The sequence below is a fragment of the Paroedura picta genome, chromosome 3, assembly GCF_049243985.1.
Source record: "Paroedura picta isolate Pp20150507F chromosome 3, Ppicta_v3.0, whole genome shotgun sequence".
Lineage (NCBI taxonomy): Eukaryota > Metazoa > Chordata > Lepidosauria > Squamata > Gekkonidae > Paroedura > Paroedura picta.
In genome coordinates, this window is record NC_135371.1 from 176,491,692 (window position 1) to 176,510,162 (window position 18,471).

At 57.2% G+C, this 18,471-nt stretch overlaps 1 protein-coding gene across 3 annotated transcripts; it reads left to right on the forward strand.

Annotated features, from left to right (window-relative positions):
• The first annotated feature begins 1,463 nt into the window (after positions 1-1,463).
• On the forward strand, positions 1,464-15,755 carry RAD23A (RAD23 nucleotide excision repair protein A). Of its 3 annotated transcripts, XM_077329909.1 has the most exons (9): positions 1,467-1,646; positions 5,860-6,021; positions 7,304-7,476; positions 8,047-8,102; positions 9,480-9,607; positions 12,491-12,566; positions 12,814-12,944; positions 13,647-13,811; positions 14,270-15,755. In XM_077329909.1, the coding sequence occupies exons 1-9, from the start codon at positions 1,500-1,502 to the stop codon at positions 14,381-14,383; spliced, it is 1,152 nt and encodes a 383-aa protein (XP_077186024.1). In that variant the 5' UTR covers positions 1,467-1,499; the 3' UTR covers positions 14,384-15,755. The 3 variants fall into 3 exon arrangements, with proteins under 3 accessions (XP_077186026.1, XP_077186025.1, XP_077186024.1); XM_077329911.1 differs by lacking the exon at positions 9,480-9,607 and having other exon boundaries at positions 1,464-1,646; XM_077329910.1 differs by lacking the exons at positions 12,491-12,566; positions 12,814-12,944 and having other exon boundaries at positions 1,464-1,646.
• Positions 15,756-18,471: the final 2,716 nt, after the last annotated feature.

Consider the following 18,471-nt stretch of genomic DNA (forward strand, 5'->3'; position numbering starts at 1 on the left):
GCTAGCTTCAGGTGATGCGGGTGATTCAAGTCCATGATCCCCTGCAGTGATCCTGCCAAGGGGATTATCAGCACTTAGAACAGGGGTAGTCAAACTGCAGCCCTCCAGATGTCCATGGACTACAATTCCCAGAAGCCCCTGCCAGCGAATGCCAGCAAATGCTGGCAGGGGCTTCTGGGAATTGTAGTCCATGGACATCTGGAGGGCCGCAGTTTGCCTACCCCTGACTTAGAATATGCCTGTTGGGCGGATGGCACAGCTGCTGGGTTCAGAGGTTGAGTTTCCAGGCAGCACCTGTCAGTGTGATGATCAGCAAAGCAGTCTTATTCAGCTCCCTTGTGTGTGCATGCACGCCTTTTCAGATACAGGTGGTCACTGTCCTGGAAGAACGAAGTAGGTGACGTCCATGGTAAAGTGCAAGGTTTAAAATGCTCTAGAGTAGACATGAGTGGGAAGAGGTAGCTTGAAGCTTAATCCTGCCAGCCCTAGTTGCAAAGCTTCAGGCCTTGACATTAGCAGAAGGCAGGAAATGTGCCTAGAAAGGGGGGGGGGAGGGGCAGAAAGTGGTGGAAGCTGGTGGCTCTCTGCACATCCAGCCTGGGTTTGGGGGAAGATTGTTCTGTTGCAACTGAATTCTGTCTGAATCGTGATCTGAAAAAGGAAGCTTTGCCTCAAGCTTGTTGATCTCCAAGAAGATGCTGTGCTCAAATCCACCTGCTCTGCTGTAGACCAAAAACAGCTACCCCCCCCCTGGAACGAGGACGGCTGATGCCTTTCCGTGGTCCTGGCTGCCTGTGCCCCAGGGTCCATGTGTGCCATGATGTGTGACGAGGAGCAGACAGGATGGAGAATGCCAAGGCTGCAAAGATGAAGTGTGAGGAAGCATGCCTGTGCATGAAAGCGCATGCCTTGAATAAATCTTGGTCTTACGGGTGCCTGATTGGACTCGGATTTTGTCGTGCTGCTTCAGAACAACACAATGATCCACTTGAATCCAAGGCTGTAAGCATGGGAGGGGGGGGGGGATATGCGATGCTCCCTCAGGCTTCTGCCCTGTGGAGTCCCAAAGAAGAAACTCGTTTTGTTCTTCATTTCCTTGATGAATCAGAGACATTCAGGGTGCCTTGTGGGTGCTGCCTGCAAAGAGGACCACACAAGGGGGATACGGATGTGTAGACCTTCAGCCGAAGGGTGTCAACTTCCAGGGGGTGGCTGGAGAAAATGGCTGCTGGAGAAGGGGGGGTTATGGTATTCGCCCCCCCTGCAGCGGGTTGTCAATAAGCTCTTCCCCCCCCACTCCCAGCCTGGAAATCCAGCCCAAACCGGGAGGTTGGCAGCCCATCCCGCGAGTCCCGGCCGAGCCTCCCTGCGAACCGGAAGTGCGGGCGACCGCCCTGGGCGCGACCCCTCTCTATGGCTGCCCCGCGTCACGTGAGCGGGCCGGCCGGGGCCGGAAGTGGCGCGGGGGCGGGATTAAGATGGCGGCGGCGTGAAGTTGCATGTTGTTGTGGGCCCGCCGCGTCCGTTGGGAGGAACCGCCCGCCCGCCGCCCCCCCCCCCGCCCGCCCTCCGGCATGGCGGTGACCGTCACCCTCAAGACGCTGCAGCAGCAGACCTTCAAGATCCGCATGGAGCCCGACGAGACGGTACCGCTGCCAACCTCCCGGGAGGGAGGGAAGGAGGGAGGGGCCGCTGCGGAGGACCCCGGATGGGGCCCCCTTGGCGCGGAGCTCAATGGCCCCGCCCGCCTCCCCCTCCCCACGGCCCCCGGCCCTTGGCCCCGCACACGCGCCAGGAAGGGGAGGGCGCCTCTGGCCAGGCCCAGATCCCCCCTCGCCTCCCCCCCACCCCCCGCGCAGCGCCTGGAAGGGAAGCAGGCCTTCGCCTCCGGGAGAAATGTGCGAGGAGGAGGAGGAGGAGAGCTGGTTCTTATAGGCCGCGTTTCCCTACACGAAGGAGGCTCATAGCAGCTTCCATTCGCCTTCCCTTTCCTCTCCCCACAACAGACACCCTGTGAGGGAGGGGAGGCTGAGAGAGCCCTGAGATTACTGAAGGAGAAGAAGAAGAGTTGGTTCTTATGTGCCGCTTTTCTCCACCCGAAGGAGTCTCAAAGGGGCTTCCAATTGCCTTCCCTTTCCTCTCCCCACAACAGACACCCTGTGAGGTGGGTGAGGCTGAGAGAGCCCTGAGATTACTGAAGAAGAAGAAGAGTTGGTTCTTAGATGCCGCTTTTCTCTCCCTGAAGTAGTCTCAAAGTGGATTACAGTTGGCTTCCCTTTCCTCTCCCCACAACAGACACCCTGTGAGGTGGGTGAGGCTGAGAGAGCCCTGAGATTACTGAAGGAAAAGAAGAGTTGGTTCTTAGATGCCACATTCTCTGAAGGAGTCTCAAAGGGGCTTCTAGTCGCCTTCCCTTTCCTCTCCCCACAACAGACCCCCTGTGAGGGAGGGGAGGCTGAAGGAGCCCTGAGATTACAGCTTGGTCAGTGCTGAGGGGAGCCCAAGGTCACCCAGCATGTGGGGGAGTAGCAGAGAATCAAACCCCGCAGTCCCACTCCTAACCACTACACCAAGCTGGGGGTAGCCTCTGAAGTGTGCCTCATGTTCTTGTTTGTTGTTTGGGTTTTCATCCCAACCTCCGTCAGGTCAGAGGTCAGGCTGTCTTGGGAAACTTGTGAGTGGAGAAAATGTCTTTAGTCTTGTTTAGGGTAGACTGCAAACAACTAAATTCTGAGGTTTTAAAAAACATTCTGCTCCCAAGTGCCAAATCTGTTTCTAGATCAAGATAGGTGTTACTGTGCAGCTGAAGAAAATAGCCAGAGTCCAGGAGCACCTTCATGACTAACACAACGTGTGGCGGGGGAGGAGCTTTCGGGAGTCACTTCTTGAACTAGATCAAGAGGGATGGTCCTGTTAATCTGTCTGCAGCTGCACAAAAGAGCCGGAGTCCAGGAACACCTGAAAAGCTAACTCCATTTGTGGCAAGGAGGAGCTCTCGGGAGTCTCAGCCACATGAAAGCTCATCCCCTGCCACAAATTGAGTTAGTCTTTAGACCTCAGTAATGCAAAGGATTCCTGAGATGCCTTTGTGATTTCAAGCGGTGCCTGTTTGGTCATTTCCTTTACAATACCTTCTCACATGAGACTTTTATTAGGAGTGCCCAGTGATGGGCCAGCCAGATTTGTAGCAGCCTCACAAGTCTTGCCTTGCCAGGGGTCACTGAGAGAGTAGAGAGGGGAATTTCCAGCATTGTGCAGGGGGGGCTGGACTAGATGGCTCTTGGGATACCTTCCAGTTGTGTGTTTCTGTGGCACTATCAGATTCCAGGGTAGATGGATGGATGCAGATGGATGGATACACAATACCCTGTGAACTGTCTAGTCAGTCAACAAATTTAGTGGGGGGGGGGGGCTGTTTGCAAGGCCTCAGGAGCTAAAAGCAGAGAGGCTCGTAGGCTGGTGCTTAGTATGAGCACTTTCGTGGCAGACAGGCTTGGTCAGGGTTCCCTGAACAACCTGTGCTGTGATCCTCAGTTTGCAGGACTCCTAAACACTATTCTAAGCCCGTTGACCTGAATGGGCAAAGAAGGGAATAACAGTTTAGCTTGGTACTGATGACTACTTGTGTTGGGAAAGTTGAGAAAGAATTATTTCCCTGCACCCATCAAGTGGTGTTTATTTTGGACGGTGGTCTAGACTGATCCTGAAATTGTGGCAGAGTACAATTTCGTTGTCATGGAATTGTAGTTGGAAGGGGCTAAACAACCAAGTGTATCCAGATCCCTGCAAATCCCTCCATCCAAATACCCCCCCCCCCGTGCTGGTCCTAACATTGTGCTAGACATTGTGGAGATCAGTAACTTCCCATTATCAATTTGACCTCAAATGCCTTCTGAGCTTCAAATAAATAACTCCCAAATCCGAATGCGCTGGTAAGGGTGGTTCGTGTTCCCTGTGACTGAAGGTTTTTGTTCCTAAATTCAAGGCTTGATGTCCAACTCTGCTGAATTACAAGAGCCCCATTTCCCCTCAGCCATTTGTCTTGCATTAAGAGTCAAATTGAGAGAGACTCAAGGCTGGATTTCCATTTATAATCCTTCTGTGTCACGTAGAACGACATGCCAGGACACCAGAATCTCTGCTTTTTTTTCTAGATGGCAACAGTCTGTACATAACTGCCTGGAAGTTTCTCTTGTGGGTTGGGTTCTGTTTGTGTGGGGAATGGAGAGCATTCCTTCGATCATTCCCAACCATTCCTAGGGAGCCCGGAGTTTAGGAGTCCCTAACATGGGGCCTGCAGGTGCTTTTGTCCCTCTGACGCCTGCCAAGCTGGTGGGGCTGCTGACTAGTAGGGGTTCTGCAGATTAAAGTAACATTGATTCAGCACCATAGTGCCACCATAGTCTTCTTCTAGCTCTCTCTTCTCTTCTAGTGAAAAGGCAGAATGGTAGAATAAGCCTTTGGAATGGATTGAAGACTTAGAATCCTAGAGTGGGAAGGGGCCATGCAGGCCAGCTAGTCCCACACCCTGCTCAGTGCAGGATCAGCCTCAAGCATCCAGGAGAAGGATCTGTCCAGCCAGTGAGGGGGAGCTCCCCACCTCCTTAGGCAGCCCATTCCCCTGCTGAACTAGACTCCTAGAATCCTAGAGTGGGAAGGGGCCATGCAGGCCAGCTAGTCCACCCCCTGCTCAGTGCAGGATCAGCCTCAAGCATCCAGGAGAAGGATCTGTCCAGCTGCTGCTTGAAGACCACCAGTGAGGGGGAGCTCCCCACCTCCTTAGGCAGCCCATTCCCCTGCTGAACTAGACTCCTAGAATCCTAGAGTGGGAAGGGGCCATGCAGGCCATCTAGTTCCACCCCCTGCTCAGTGCAGGATCAGCCTCAAACTCCCAGGAGAAGAATCTGTCCGGTTGCTGCTTGGAGACGGCCAGTGAGGGGGAGCTCCCCACCTCCTTAGGCAGCCCATCCCACTGCTGAACTAGACTCCTAGAATCCTAGAGTGGGAAGGGACCATTGAGGCCATCTAGTCCCACTCCCTGCTCAATGCAGGATCAGCCTAAAGCATCCAGGATAGGTCCAGGCACTGCTTGAAGACCACCAATTGGGGGGGGGGAGCTCACCACCCCCTTAGGAAGTTGATTCCACTGCTGAACTGAGATATTTTTTCCTGATATCTAGTCGATATCATTCTCCATGCAGTTTTACCAAGTAGTTTCAGTTTCTATCCTCTGCTGCCAACAGAAACCGCTCCTTCCCCTCCTCTGAGAACTTTTCAGATCATTAAAGACAGGAGTCATGTCTCCTCTGAACCTCTCTTCTCCAGGCTGAACATTCCCAGGTCCCCAGGTCCCTTTCCCCATAGGGCTTGGTCCCCAGGCTCTTATCATCCTTGTCACTCTCCTCTGCCCCCTCTCCACTTTGTCCACGTCCTTCTGGAAGTGAGGCCTCCAGAACTGCACCCAGGACTCCAGGTGAAGTCTGACCAATGCAGTGTACAGCAGGACGCTAATAACTTTTGATTTTGATGTGATGCCCTTGTTGATACAGCCCAAGACGACATTCCTCTTCTTTACCGCCGCATCACACTTTCAGCTTTCCCCAGAAGTACCCCAGGATCAAATGTCAGAGGGCAGAGAGAAGGCAAAGCTCTGCAGTCCTCTGTGTGTGTCCAAGTCATGCCACCATGAGTGACGCACGAGTGACCCAAGAGCTGCTGAAGGACTGTCCCTGGGGAAACAGCTCTTCAGCCCCGTGCTTCTCCGTGCTGGTGGGAGCAGAAGGGTTTGCCCCCGGACCTTCAGTCCTCAGGCGAGGTGGTGGAGACGGTTTCGGTCTTGACTCCCCCCCCCCCCCCCAGGTGCGAGTTCTGAAGGAGAAGATTGAGGCCGAGAAGGGCAAGGACGCTTTCCCCGTGGCGGGGCAGAAGCTCATCTATGCGGGCAAGATCCTGAGCGACGACATCCCCATCAAGGAGTATAAGATTGACGAGAAGAACTTCGTGGTGGTGATGGTCACCAAGGTACGGCCGAGGTGGGTGGGGGCTTCCCGAGGAGTGACATTTCCAGCCATTTAAAACCGTTTCTTCCCTGGAAAAGAGTGGAAATTTGGGGGGGGGGGGTGGAAGTGTGACCCTTAACCAGGGGTAGTCAAACTGCGGCCCTCCAGATGTCCATGGACTACAATTCCCAGAAGCCCCTGCCAGCAAATGCAGTTTGACTACCCTTGCCCTTAACTTTCTTACCAAGCCTAAACTCTAGTCTCTGCTGTAGCCGTATATAAGATGCATCGTTTGTAACATAGACTAATTTCACACACTTTGCAAGCACTTTAGCTTGTAGATTTTCCTGTTTGTTGATTAAATTTTCAGCATGTGCTGACAGGGGCTCATGGGAATTGTAGTCCAGGGACATCTGGGGAGCAACAGTTTGGCCCACCCTTGCATTAATCAGTACGCAAATCATAGCGGTATAGACCACAGTCCTTAATGCTTGGATAAATTGAGTCTATAAACCATTTAGTACAATGGAATTCTATTACCTGTGCAGAAAAGCCCCCTTTGAGTAGATTGGGTTTTTATCATTTTCAGAAAGCCAGGCAAGGGGGACCTTTCCCGGCCATCCCACGAGGTGGGAGCCACAGGTGGTCGGTTTGGCCCATTTGAGAGCGAGTCAAACTGCCCCACCCGTAACTGCAGAGGAAAGTGGGAGAAGCCGAGAGTCGAAAACACACATTTTGCAGTAATAAAAAAGCAGTCTGTTACTTAGAGGCAGTCTCAAGTACCTTCGTATCCAGGTTCCAAGATAAGTTTGAGAACACTGGACAAATTAAAGCCACAGGTGTGTTCTCAGATCTGTCAGTGCGCATCAACTGTGGTCAAACCAGTCATGATGGGTGAGTGTATGATCTCCGGACTCTGACCAGTGAAACAGCTGCTGTTGCTGGCCACAAGGGTCATTGGGGTCAAATGAAAGAAGAAGAAGAACTGGGTTTTTTGTCTCTGCTTTTTACTACCCAAAAGAGTCTCAAAATAGCTCACAATCCTTTCCCTTCCTCTCCCCACAGCAGACACCGTGGGAGATAGGTGGGGCTGAGAGAGCTCTGAGAGAACTGTAACTAGGCCAAGGCCACCCAGCTGGCTGCATGGGGAGGAGAAAGGGGGAATCTACCTGGTTCGCCAGATTAGAGGCTGCCGCTCTTAACCACGACACTAAGCTGGTGCTCAACACTTGATGGTTGTTCTGTTTTGCTTTCTGCCCTCTGCTGGTTCCTGCTTCCGAAGACTTCTTTGGGTTTTCTTTCAGAATAAAAGTGGCTCTGGGGCTCCCGTTCCCTCCCCTGGCGACGCAGTCCCCACCTCGGAGCCTACCCCATCTCCCGCCCCCACCGTGGCGCCTGCAGCCGCTGCAGTCCCTGTAAGTGAGGAGCCACCTCCGGAAGAGTCTGTGAGCGTGTCCCCCCTGGAGTCCACCGTTGGGTAAGCCTGGCTTGGGTCACTGTTGCTTTGGGGGGGGGGGGGTGAGGACTGTCTGGCAGAGGGGGGGAGCCAGGCCTGGTCATGTGGCCCACGCTTAGTTCTGGTGACTGGTGGCTTCTCCTGGGACACCGGTGGAGCCTCCCGTCTCCATGGCTCATTGGGTGTGGCCTCTACTGGCAGCCCTTGCAGCACAGTCTTTGCGCCTGTGGGCTGGGAAGCAGCAAGGAGTCGCCCTACGTGGGGAGGGGTGGGTCTGGTCGCCTCAGCCTCGGCAGTAGCACCCCCCCCCCCGGGAAAGGCCTCACATCTGCCCCTGCTCCGGGCAGCACAGTCGGGATGGTTTCTTGGGCTCGGGTAGGGCGAGGTGCAGAGCTCGCCTTCTGGGGGCCATCTGGTGTCCACGGCCGCCTCTGAGCAGAGTGGCTGGAGTCCCCAAGGAGGGGGGGCCCTGGCAGAGCTGTGCCAAGAGGGGGAGCAGAGGGCACGAAGGGAAAAGGAGCTGCTCTTTCAGTTGTCTTCGCCATTGATCTGGAAGTACCCAGCTACTATTTCTCTCTCTTAAATTCGCAGCTCTGTTCCCTCTTCAGGTAGCATGGGACGGGAAGACGACGCAGCCTCCACCTTAGGTAGGTGAGCTCCTTTGCCCTCCCAGGTCGCCCTGCAGCCAGCCCCTCTCCCCGCTTGCCTCGGCCTGGACTGGTGAGGGTCCGTGGGGGCATTGCTGCTGCCCCCCAGTGGCTGCTGCGGGTCAAAACGCCCCTCCGGTTGCTGCCTGAGAGAGAGCCTTCTCACGCACAGGGAATGGCTGGTTTTCCCCTTGGGGCCTGAAGGTGGGCTGATCGCACAGGAGTCGCTGTGACGTTCCTTCGCTTTTGGGTTTGGAATGCAGCAGTGTTTGTGTGGGGACCGAGGGGCACAGGAGGAGGAAGGCAGACTTGTAGGATGAATACATTCAGTGGGTCCTGTGTGATAACCTTGGACTAGTCACAGTTCTCTTGGGGCTGTTCTTGCAGATCAGTTCTCTTAGAGCTCTCTGAGCCCCACCTACCTCATAGAGTGTCTCTTGTGGGGAGAGGAAGGGAAGGGTGTTTGTGAGCCACTTGGGGACTCCAACTCTTCTTCTCAAAGGACAATGGAAGAGGGCGGCGGGGGCAGTTGGGGGCCTGGCGCTGAGAGCCCTTCTGGGTTCCCTTGAGGGACCCCGCTGCTGCCTTTCCTGCCTTTGGGCCGAGGCCCGTTTGGGGCAGCCTGCTTGTGCACTGAGAGGCTGCACTGCAGAAGCAGCCAGGTCCGACCGGCTGCTGGAATGGTGGGCTGTCTCTCCCTTTCTGAAAGAAGCCTACTGGCGAGAGCCCCAGAGTCCGGCTGTGGCAGGAGGAGGGAGACGAGGTCTAGGGCCAGATCCTGGGTCCTCTGGCGGCCCTCCTAAGGGTCTCCCTCGGGGTGGGAGGGGCTAGTAGAGGGTCTTCTGGATTCTGCTTCTCCTCGCCATTGGCGGTCCCTAAAGAGCAAGGTCCAGATGCAGGTATTGGGTTGGGGACTGACAAAGATTCCAGAGCTGAGGTGGCACTTGGAGCTCAGCTGCTATCGTACTTGTTCTCCGGGCTACAGAGATCAGTTTCCCTGGAGAAAATGGCAGCTTTGGGGGATGGGCAGTGTGGCCTCCTACCGCACTGAGCCCCCCCACACACACACACACACACTGCTGACCAGCCTCCCCATTCCCCAGGCTCCACCCCCAAAATCTCCAGGTACCTCCCAATCCAGAGCGGGCCACTCTGCCCAGGGTGTCCGTTTCCCAAGTTTTCCCCCCGCCGATGGGCAGAGGTGCCGACTTCTTGTGGCCCCGAGAGGCCTTGTCAGGAGCAGGGCCCAGACGGTGTCTGGCTCGGCTCCCTGCCTTGCCTTGCCTCCCCTCCCTTCCCGTGTGCGAGGGGCCGGGCGGTCCCAGGGGCAGGGAGGTCTCTGCTTGATGCTCGGCTGTCTTCCTCTTCTGCCCGCAGTCACTGGCTCGGAGTACGAGACGATGCTGACGGAGATCATGTCGATGGGCTACGAGCGAGAGCGGGTGGTGGCAGCGCTCCGGGCCAGCTACAACAACCCCCACCGGGCCGTGGAATACTTGCTAACGGTGAGGGGGCCGCCTGGAGAGCTCCCCCCTCTTCCCCGGGGCAGCCGCTGTTCTGGGTCTGGAGCCCCCCGGATCCCTGTCCTCCCTCCCTCCCTCCCTCCCAAGGGTTTTCTCTAATATTGTTCTGCTTTAGAAGACCGCGTCCTTTTCTCTGGCTTCAGCAATTCGAAGTAGGCACGGCAAAGGGCTTTGGGGGCAGGCCTGTTTGCGGGGTGGCCGCAGTCTCCTTCCTGCCGCCAGAGCATAGCTGCAGCTCTTGCCCCCCCAAACTCTGGGCCTGCCCTACGTCACAGGGCAGAGGAAGGAACGTGTTCTTGAGCCACTGAGTCCCAGCTGGGGGAAGAAGTGGGATAGAAGTGCCTAAAGTCAACCCCCCCGCCTGTGTGTGGGGGAGATGGCGATGCGTGAGGGTATCCCCCCCCTCCCCCAGTTCTCCTTGAGTCGGCTTGGCCACACGTGCTCCGTGCTCCTGCAAGTTCCCAGAGGTTTGGAATTGTGGCAGAGCTGCCCCGGATGGCAGCATGCGGAGGAAAAGGAGGCAAATCCCTGCTGGGAAGATCAGAGGTCCGACTCGGTCTGAACAAGCTACATCTTGTACAGCCAGCAGGACACAGGGGTGGCCTCTAATCTGGTGAGCCAGGTTTGATTCCCCACTCCTCCACCTACAGCCAGCTGAGTGACCTTGGGCTAGTGATAGTTTTCATAGAGCTGTTCTTACAAAGCAGTTCTCTCAGAGCTCTCTCAGTCCCACTGACCTCACAGAGGGTCTGTTGTGGGGAGAGGTAGGGAAGGTGATTGGAAGCTGCTTTGAAACCTCAGGAAGTGAAAAGTGGGGTATAGAAACCAACTTCGTCTTTTACATCTGTTCTCCCCCCACCCCTGAGTCAGCCGAGCCCCTCCTGGAGAGAGGGTTCTGGGCAGATTGTCTCCCTTCTCCCCGCTGTAGGACACAGTGTGTGGGACTGGAAGGGCCATTGCTCTCCTCCAGCAGAACTTCTCTTGTGTTCTTGAGAGTCAGTTTGGTGTAGTAGTTAAGGGTGGTGGCTTCTAATCTGGAGAACTGGGTTTAATCCCCCACTCCTCTCCCAAGGAGAGAGAGAGCATCCCTTCCCAGACATAAGAACGTAAGAGAAGGGATCAGGCCAGTGGCCCATCCAGTCCAACACTTTGCGTCCCACAGTGGCCAGAACCCAAGGGCCATCAGGAGGTCCACCAGCAGGGACAGATACCCCACTGTTGCCCCCCAAGACCTCAGAAGACAGAGCATCCCTCCCCAAACATAAGAAGAGAGAAATACCCTGCTTTTTACTGCTGGAGCTTGCAGTTGCCTTAGTAAAATCTCAGATTTGCAGAAAAATCAGTACAAATGCACAGGGTGTGTGTGTGAAAACCACCAGAATAATTGAAGCAATGTGTGTGTATCTCTCAGAAACTAATGCAGTCCATGTTATTTGCTAGGCAAACAAAACAATACTGCCAGCATTCAAGCCTCGGTTTGTGTCTGTAAAAAGCAGAGTGAGGGGCAGGGCCCTTTCCTGGGCTGTTCTGGCCTTTGAGGGAGGATTCATAGAATCATAGAATCATAGAGTTGGAAGGGGCCATACAGGCCATCTAGTCCAACCCCCTGCTCAACGCAGGATCAGCCCTAAGCATCCTAAAGCACCCAAGAAAAGTGTGTATCCAACCTTTGCTTGAAGACTGCCAGTGAGGGGGAGCTCACCACCTCCTTAGGCAGCCTATTCCACTGCTGAACTACTCTGACTGTGAATTTTTTTCCTGATATTTGGCTATATCGTTGTACTTGAAGTTTAAACCCATTACTGCATGTCCTCGCCTCTGCAGCCAGCAGAAACAGCATCCTGCCCTCCTCCAAGTGACAACCTTTCAAATACTTAAAGAGGGCTATCATGTCCCCTCTCAACCTACTTTTCTCCAGGCTGAACATTCCCAAGTCCCTCAACCTATCTTCATAGGGCTTGGTCCCTTGGCCCCAGATCATCTTTGTCGCTCTCCTCTGTACCCTGATTCCTTGGGTCCAGGCGACAAGATATCATGTGTCTTGCTTGACTCACCCAGGCCTTAGTGCTTGCTGCTCAGCAGAAAGCCACCTCTCAAAAGCCAGCGCAGCATAGCAATCAGAGTTTCAGACCTAGGTTTGAATCACTACTGTGGAAGCTCCCTGGGTGACCTTGAGCCAATTACACCTTCTCAGCCTGACCTACCTTACAGCTGCAGGTGAGAGGGCAGGTAAAAGGTCGGGTCAGTTTGAGGGTGGGAAAGAGAGAAAGGGAGGGACCGGTGAGGATAGCTGGGCTGCCGGAAGGAGAGAGACGGGGGGGGGGGGAGCAGCCAAGGGAAAAAGGGGGTTTCCTGCAGATCCTCGCAGGCTTCCTCTTCTACAGCAGAGTCCAGCCCAGCAGTGAAACAGGTGCAATAGAACAGGGCCAGGCATTTCCTTGGGGGAGGGAAGGAGGGAAAGCTGAAGAAGAAGAAGAGTTGGTTCTTACATGTCGCTCTTCTCTATCCGAAGGAGTCTCCAAGGGGCTTCCATTCGCCTTCCCTTTCCTCTCCCCACAACAGACACCCTGTGAGCTCTGGGAGAGTTGGGACTGGCCTAAGGTCCCCCAGCTGGCTGCCTGGGTGGGAAGGAAAATGTTTGGAGGCTTTCAGGAGGGGGGGAAATAACCTGTCCCCCACTAGTGTGTGTGTCTGTCAGTTGACCCTCCCTCCCTCCCTCAGCATTGGCTCTGCCAGGTTTCTTCTCTCCCCCACCCCCGGCAGGTCCTCCCAGCACCCAGGGTGACTTATTGGTCCAAAGAGGAGGCTAGAAAAGTGCCTGAAGCAGACCTGGTTCCACTAACTCTGCTCCACTTGACCTTGCAGGGGATCCCGGGCAGTCCGGAGCCAGAGAGCGCCCCCCTCCAGGAGAGCCAGCCCCCAGAGCAGCCAGCCCCGGAAGGTGGGTCGCTGTCCGTCAGGTCCTGTTCCCACCCCCCACCCCAGCCAGGTGGGGCTGTTGTGGGGGGAGGGGCAATTAAGCCTTGGGGACCACAGCAGTCGGGAGAACACCTTCCCTTGCTCATCCCCTCCCCCACTGGCCGCTACCCACGGGGTCCTTGTGCGTGCGGGGGGAGGGTGGCGCTTCTGGATCGTCCGGACCCCCTCCCCCCGAGATGCACGGGGCTAACGCCTCCTGGGCTCCGCAGGAGAGAACCCGCTGGAGTTTCTGCGAGACCAGCCCCAGTTCCAGAACATGCGGCAGGTGATCCAGCAGAACCCGGCTCTGCTCCCGGCTCTGCTCCAGCAGTTAGGCCAAGAAAACCCACAGCTGCTGCAGGTGAATGGAGGGGGGGGCTGTCGGGGGGGGAGGGCGTGGGGTTCTGTTCAGCACCTCCCTTGTCTGGAGGCGGTGCTGGGACCACCGTGGGCGTCAGGCTCGGATTGCCTTTTCGGCCCAGGAGGTGATTGGGATGCCTTCCCTCCTGTCCTATCCTCGCAAGGTCCCTGTGAATTCTTATGTATTTAGTGACTTCCTTGGTGCTCTGCCTCCCCCCCTCCCCCCGCAGTGGGGACTCCAAGCAGCTTCCTTCCCTCCTCCCCTTTATCCTCCCAGCCGCCCTGTGAGGGGTTGGTGAGGCTGAGAGAGCACGCTTCCCCAGCGCAAGTGGGTCTCCCAGGGGCTCCCAAGCAGGGCCCCCTGGAGCTGTGGGGCTCTGTGAGAGCTCTCCAGGGGCTCCAGATCCTGCCTTACTGGATTCGGCCACAAGCCACTCCCACCATTGCTGCGAAGGCGGGGAAATGGCCGCTACGGTTGACCTGGGGGGGGGGGTGGCATTCGCACCTGGCTCCTGTGCCTGGGAAGGGGGGCAGAGCCTGGATGCCTACGCCTGCCTCAGACGGCCCCTTTTCTCCACTTTTCCTGCCTCCTCGGGCCTGGCAGGGGCGCGTGGCCAAATGGGGCTCCTCGGGGCCTGACGAATATTTTGGGGGCTCCCCGCAGTCAAAGGGTTGACGCTTCCGGCTGCTCCTCTTCCTCCAGCAAATCAGCCAGCACCAAGAGCAGTTCATCCAGATGCTCAACGAGCCCTTGGGGGAGATGGCAGATGTGGCAGACCTCGAGGGGGAGATGGGCGCCATCGGGGAGGAAGCCCCCCAGATGAACTACATCCAGGTCACGCCTCAGGAAAAAGAAGCCATCGAAAGGGTCAGTGGAGACGCTGGGCTGAGGGTGGGGCAGGGAGGGGCCCAGAGAGCACTGGGAGGGAGAACCTCCAGAGCGGGGGGGGGGGGCTCGTCCGGGTCATGGGGGCTCCTTCAGGGCCGGGGCCCACGTCCTCTGCAGTCTGCTTCTGGCCTCCCCCCAGGGCCATGGCTGTGCACCACCCGCCCCAGGCCTGCCTGGATTCTGCACATCGTCCCAGGGACCTCTTTGGCGCGACCTTTTGTGCTGGCGATGTCTGGGGAACGGAGGCTTCTCTGAAGGGGGGGGCTCCCTGGAGGACACGGCAGTCATGGCTCCCGGCCTGACCCACAGGAAAGAAGAGCGGCGGTGGGGGGGGGGGGGCGCCCGGAGAATGGGACTGGCTAGGAGAGGGGGGGGGAGGGTGGCCTAGGCCTGAGGAGAGGCTGACCTTCTTCCCCCTCCCTCCCTCCCCGCTCCAGTTGAAGGCCCTCGGCTTCCCTGAGAGCTTGGTGATCCAGGCCTACTTCGCCTGCGAGAAGAACGAGAACCTGGCCGCCAACTTCCTGCTGAGTCAGAACTTTGATGATGAGTGATAAAAGAAAACAGAGTTTTATATCAAATTCTCTATATAAATATTCATTTATTTAAAGGGGCGTGCATCGGGGCAAACGGGTGGCAGTGGTGGGCCGGGCCGGAGAAGGTCCCAGGCGGAGGGGTCAGCCGGCTGGAGGGGATCCTCTTCTCCGGGGAACTGGGCAGTGGGGTGGGGGAGTGGGACAGACAGGCCTCCTCTCGTCCCTCCCCCCCCCCCCAGAATCACAGCCCCACTTGAGCCCAGCTGCTCCGTCCCCCCCCGCCCTCCCCAAAAAAGGCCAGGAAAAGAACTTGGCTTTGGCTGGGCCAGCAGAGGCTGTTCAGGGAAAGGGCAGGATGGCAGATGGGTTCTGTTGGACCTCCTCCCGTTGGAGCTGCGTGTGTGCGTGTGTGTGTGCAAACAGATTGCTCCTTTGTTTGCAAATCCCACCCGGCCCCACCTCCTCCTCCTCCTCCTCCTCCTCCGCCATGCCTGCCTGCCTGCCTGCGTCTGCACCCATCCGCTGGGGCTTCCCGGAGGCCGATCTCCCGCCAGGCTCCACCGATGGGAACGAAGCCTCGTTGTCCGTCCAGAGTCCGGTTTGCGCTGGGCGGGCAACTGGCCTTCGGAGGATTTTGGGGGGCCCAGGAGAGGCTGCGCCACATTGGAAAGAGGAGCCCCCACCCCTGGCCAAGTTCTCCACTGAGCTCTCCCCCCCTCCCCTCCCCTCCCCTCAGTTCATCCTGGAAGAAGAAATGGAGATCGGGGCTTCAGGACCAGCCATTTGGCAATCTGGGGCTCCTCGCAGCTGCCCCCCCCCTCCTGGGACATCCCAGGCCAGCTGCAGCAGGGGGGGGCGGATGGGGGCCCCAGCACGGCTGACTCTTGCAGCTTTTAACCTTGAGGTCTGGGAACTTGCGAACCTCATGCGATACCAAAAGAATGAATTGGTTTTTTTTACAAAACCCTTCAGCGGGCGAATCTCTTAAAATGGCTCTCTTGGGGCGAAATGCCTTTTGAAGGAAACCCTGTTTTTAAAATGATTTCTGTGTTGTGGCAGTTTCAAGGAAACTTAACATTTTCTAGTCTTTACTGGATTTTTACCTGTTGGAAGGATTCTTGTATTTCAGGGACCCTCCTTTGTTCTTCAGGCTTGGCAGTTGCCACTGGGTGGGTGGGTGGGTGGGTGGGGTGCGTGATGATGACGAAATCTCTTTGTTAGATGCTGGGGAGGAAATTAATTTTTAAAAAAATTCTGGGAGGGAGATGATTGTCTTTAAGTCTCTCTTTAGGGTAATGCTTAGCCAGAAAGCATTTATTGTACATTTTGAAGCTTGAGTTTAGATGGATGTATTCTGCTCGGCCTCATAAAAGATTGGTCTAACATTTGGCTTTTCCCGTCTCTGATATCCATTGACTTTGATTTTTAACACTGGTTGGGTGGGTGGGTGGGTGGGTGGGTGGGCACAAAATGGCCAGAGACCTCCTTGGTTGAGGCTCTCCTTTGATGTAGGGCAACTGGTCAAAGATGTTTCTGGTTCAGACCTTAATAAAACTCTCTGTTTCCACCGGTCAACCCCGTTTCCTCTGGCTGAAACCGTGCCGTGGCCTGCCGCCTCTCCCTCTCCACCCTCCTCGCTCAGCAAACGTCCACCACAAGGAGCCAGAGTTTTGCCTCCCTGCCTCCAAAATAAAATTTGAAGCCATATGCGGCTGCTGCTGAATTGCGTGGTGCTGTTGACTCTGACGTGATGTTTTGTAGACTCAGCTAAATTAATTGGGCGGCGGCGGTTGGGGGGGGGGGGGAGAGAGGCAGTGGTCCCCCGTCAGGCCTCAAGGCTGCTTGGGGGTCCAAGTGAGGGTTGGACAAAGGGGATGGATCTCTTGGCTGCCCTGGAAACAGCCTCCGATCTACGACGAGCAAACTGGGCTGGCAGAGGGGGCTTAGGTGGGCTGCAGCTGGCTTTGAGCTCCCCCCCAAGCGGGGGGGGGATATGTGTGTGTGCGCGTGTGTGAGCGCATGTGTTTGCCAGGTTGGCTTTATTTTTGCATTTTGAACAGCTTGTTCAGAGCTTGGCTCTCCAGCTCTTTGCCGTCCCCTCGGAAGAAAAGAGCTGCTGCCAGCTGGTCCTTTCGTTTTCAGAAGCAACCGCTTGTTTCTGGCTCTCGTGGCTTCTGCAGATCTGCTTGCTCAGGCCGCTGCCCGGGGAGTCCTCAGAAGCCGGAGGAGAGGAGACAGGCTGGGCGGCCTCCAGGGCTGGCTTCCGTGGGCTCTGCCCCATGAGCAACACAGCAGAATTCATGCAGAGGGGGGAGCGGGCAGTGGCAGCCTTGCTTAGTTCGGGACATGTGTCCAGGTAGCATGCCACAGGTATTTGGGAATCTTCTGGAGGGGGAGGGCAGCTGATGCTGCTACCTGCTTGTGGAAGACAGGTGCGGAGAACCTGCTTTGTTTCCGGGGGAAAGGCCAGTTGGGCCAGGCGTGCAGGGCTCTCCCCCCCCCCTGACCTGTCTTCTGGTCATCCCCACCCAAGGTCAAGTTGTGTTGACCATCCCAGCCCCCCCCCCTCTGCCCGGCGTGATCTGGACCTATGACTGGCGTAATAAACAAGGTGCTGAGGCCACCGGTGGCAGAACCGGGCCTGTCTTCCTTCCTTTCGGGCAGAGGAGGGAGGGGTGGGCAAGCAGGCCTCTGAGCGAGAGGCAGCAGGCAGGGTCAAACCCCTTCTCCGTCTCCCGCCTGGGCAGCCCGGCCTAACCTGCTGTTGCCGCATCTCAGAATCCAAGCAGGGCCGGCCCAGGTTGGCACTTGGAGGGGACACTGCCGAGGGAGCCCCGGGGTGCTGCTGGCAGGAGCAGGCGGCAGTGAAGCTCCCATGTCACAGAAGCAGAGAGCCGGAAGGGACCTCCGGGGTCACGGATGGGCGGGGTCAGCCCTCATGGCAGACCTCGGAAGCTGAGCACAGCTGACCTTGGTTGGTGCTGGACGGGAGACCGGCCCTGTCAACGTGGCACGGCCGCCCGTTGAGCCAGCCCTCTGATCCCCGCTAAGCCCCATCAGAGCCAGATGAAATACGGTCCTGCCTGCCTGGGCTCTGACCGTCCAGCACAAATAGGGGGTCTGAAACCAGCTGGCCTGCCCTCTGCTCGGGTGGGGTGGAAGCACCCAGGGTCCTGGGGACAAAGCTTCAGGGTTTCTGTCACGCTGCGGTGGGGCGAGAGCGGGAAGGTTTTGGGCAGCCTGGGATGCCCCCGAGGCCCTCCAGTTCTGGCCCAGCCCTTAGAGCTCTTCGGAGAGGTTGGGGATTGCCAAGGGCCCCGGTGGAGGCCACAGCAACCCCCCTGGCTTCAGTCCCGCAGGGCGAGGCCAGTGCCGAAGCCTCCCTCTGTCCTGGGAGACGAGAGGCGCTCCGTTGTGTATGCACCACCCTGTGGGCAGCCTGAGTAATGTGGGGACTGCCCCTGTTGGGTTGCAGCCTGCTCTCCCTCCATGCTCCTGCCCTGGTTGAGCCGCTGCCTGGAAGGGATGCCCGTGGGGCCCAGAGAGGCTGCTCACCTTGGGGAGGGGGGGCGGGTTCGCTGGCCCCTCCCAGGAAAGGTAGTGGGGGGGGGTGGCAGGAGGGGCCCTCCAAGCAGCCATTCGGGTTCAGTTGGGCGGTTTCTGTGCAGCACCCCCTGCCTGGAGCGAGAGGCGGAGAGGCGCATGGGCATCAGCTGGGCCTTGGCCGGTTCTCCCCAAACTGGCTAATCGCTGGGGCTGAACACACAGGAGCCTCAGCTTGGCCTCCCCGCTGCCGGCCATCTGCTCTCTCCTGCACCCGGCCTCCTTGTTTCCCCAGCGCTGCTGAGAGCCCGTCTACCGCACCCCTTGGCCCTCCTGCGCTGGCTGGCTGCCTTCCGGAGGCCATCCCGGACAGGCCTCGCAAGGAATCGTCGGCTGGGGGGAAGAGGCCCCCCTTTTAATAGGTGAGACCCTCAGCTTTGGTTTCCTAAAGTTCCGTCTGAGGTGTTCAAAGAGGAGGAGCCTTGGTGTGCTTCTGTCGTCGCCATCGGAGCTCCCCCCTGCCCTCGTGGTCTCTGGCCCTGCAAGCACCCAGCAAGGTCTGC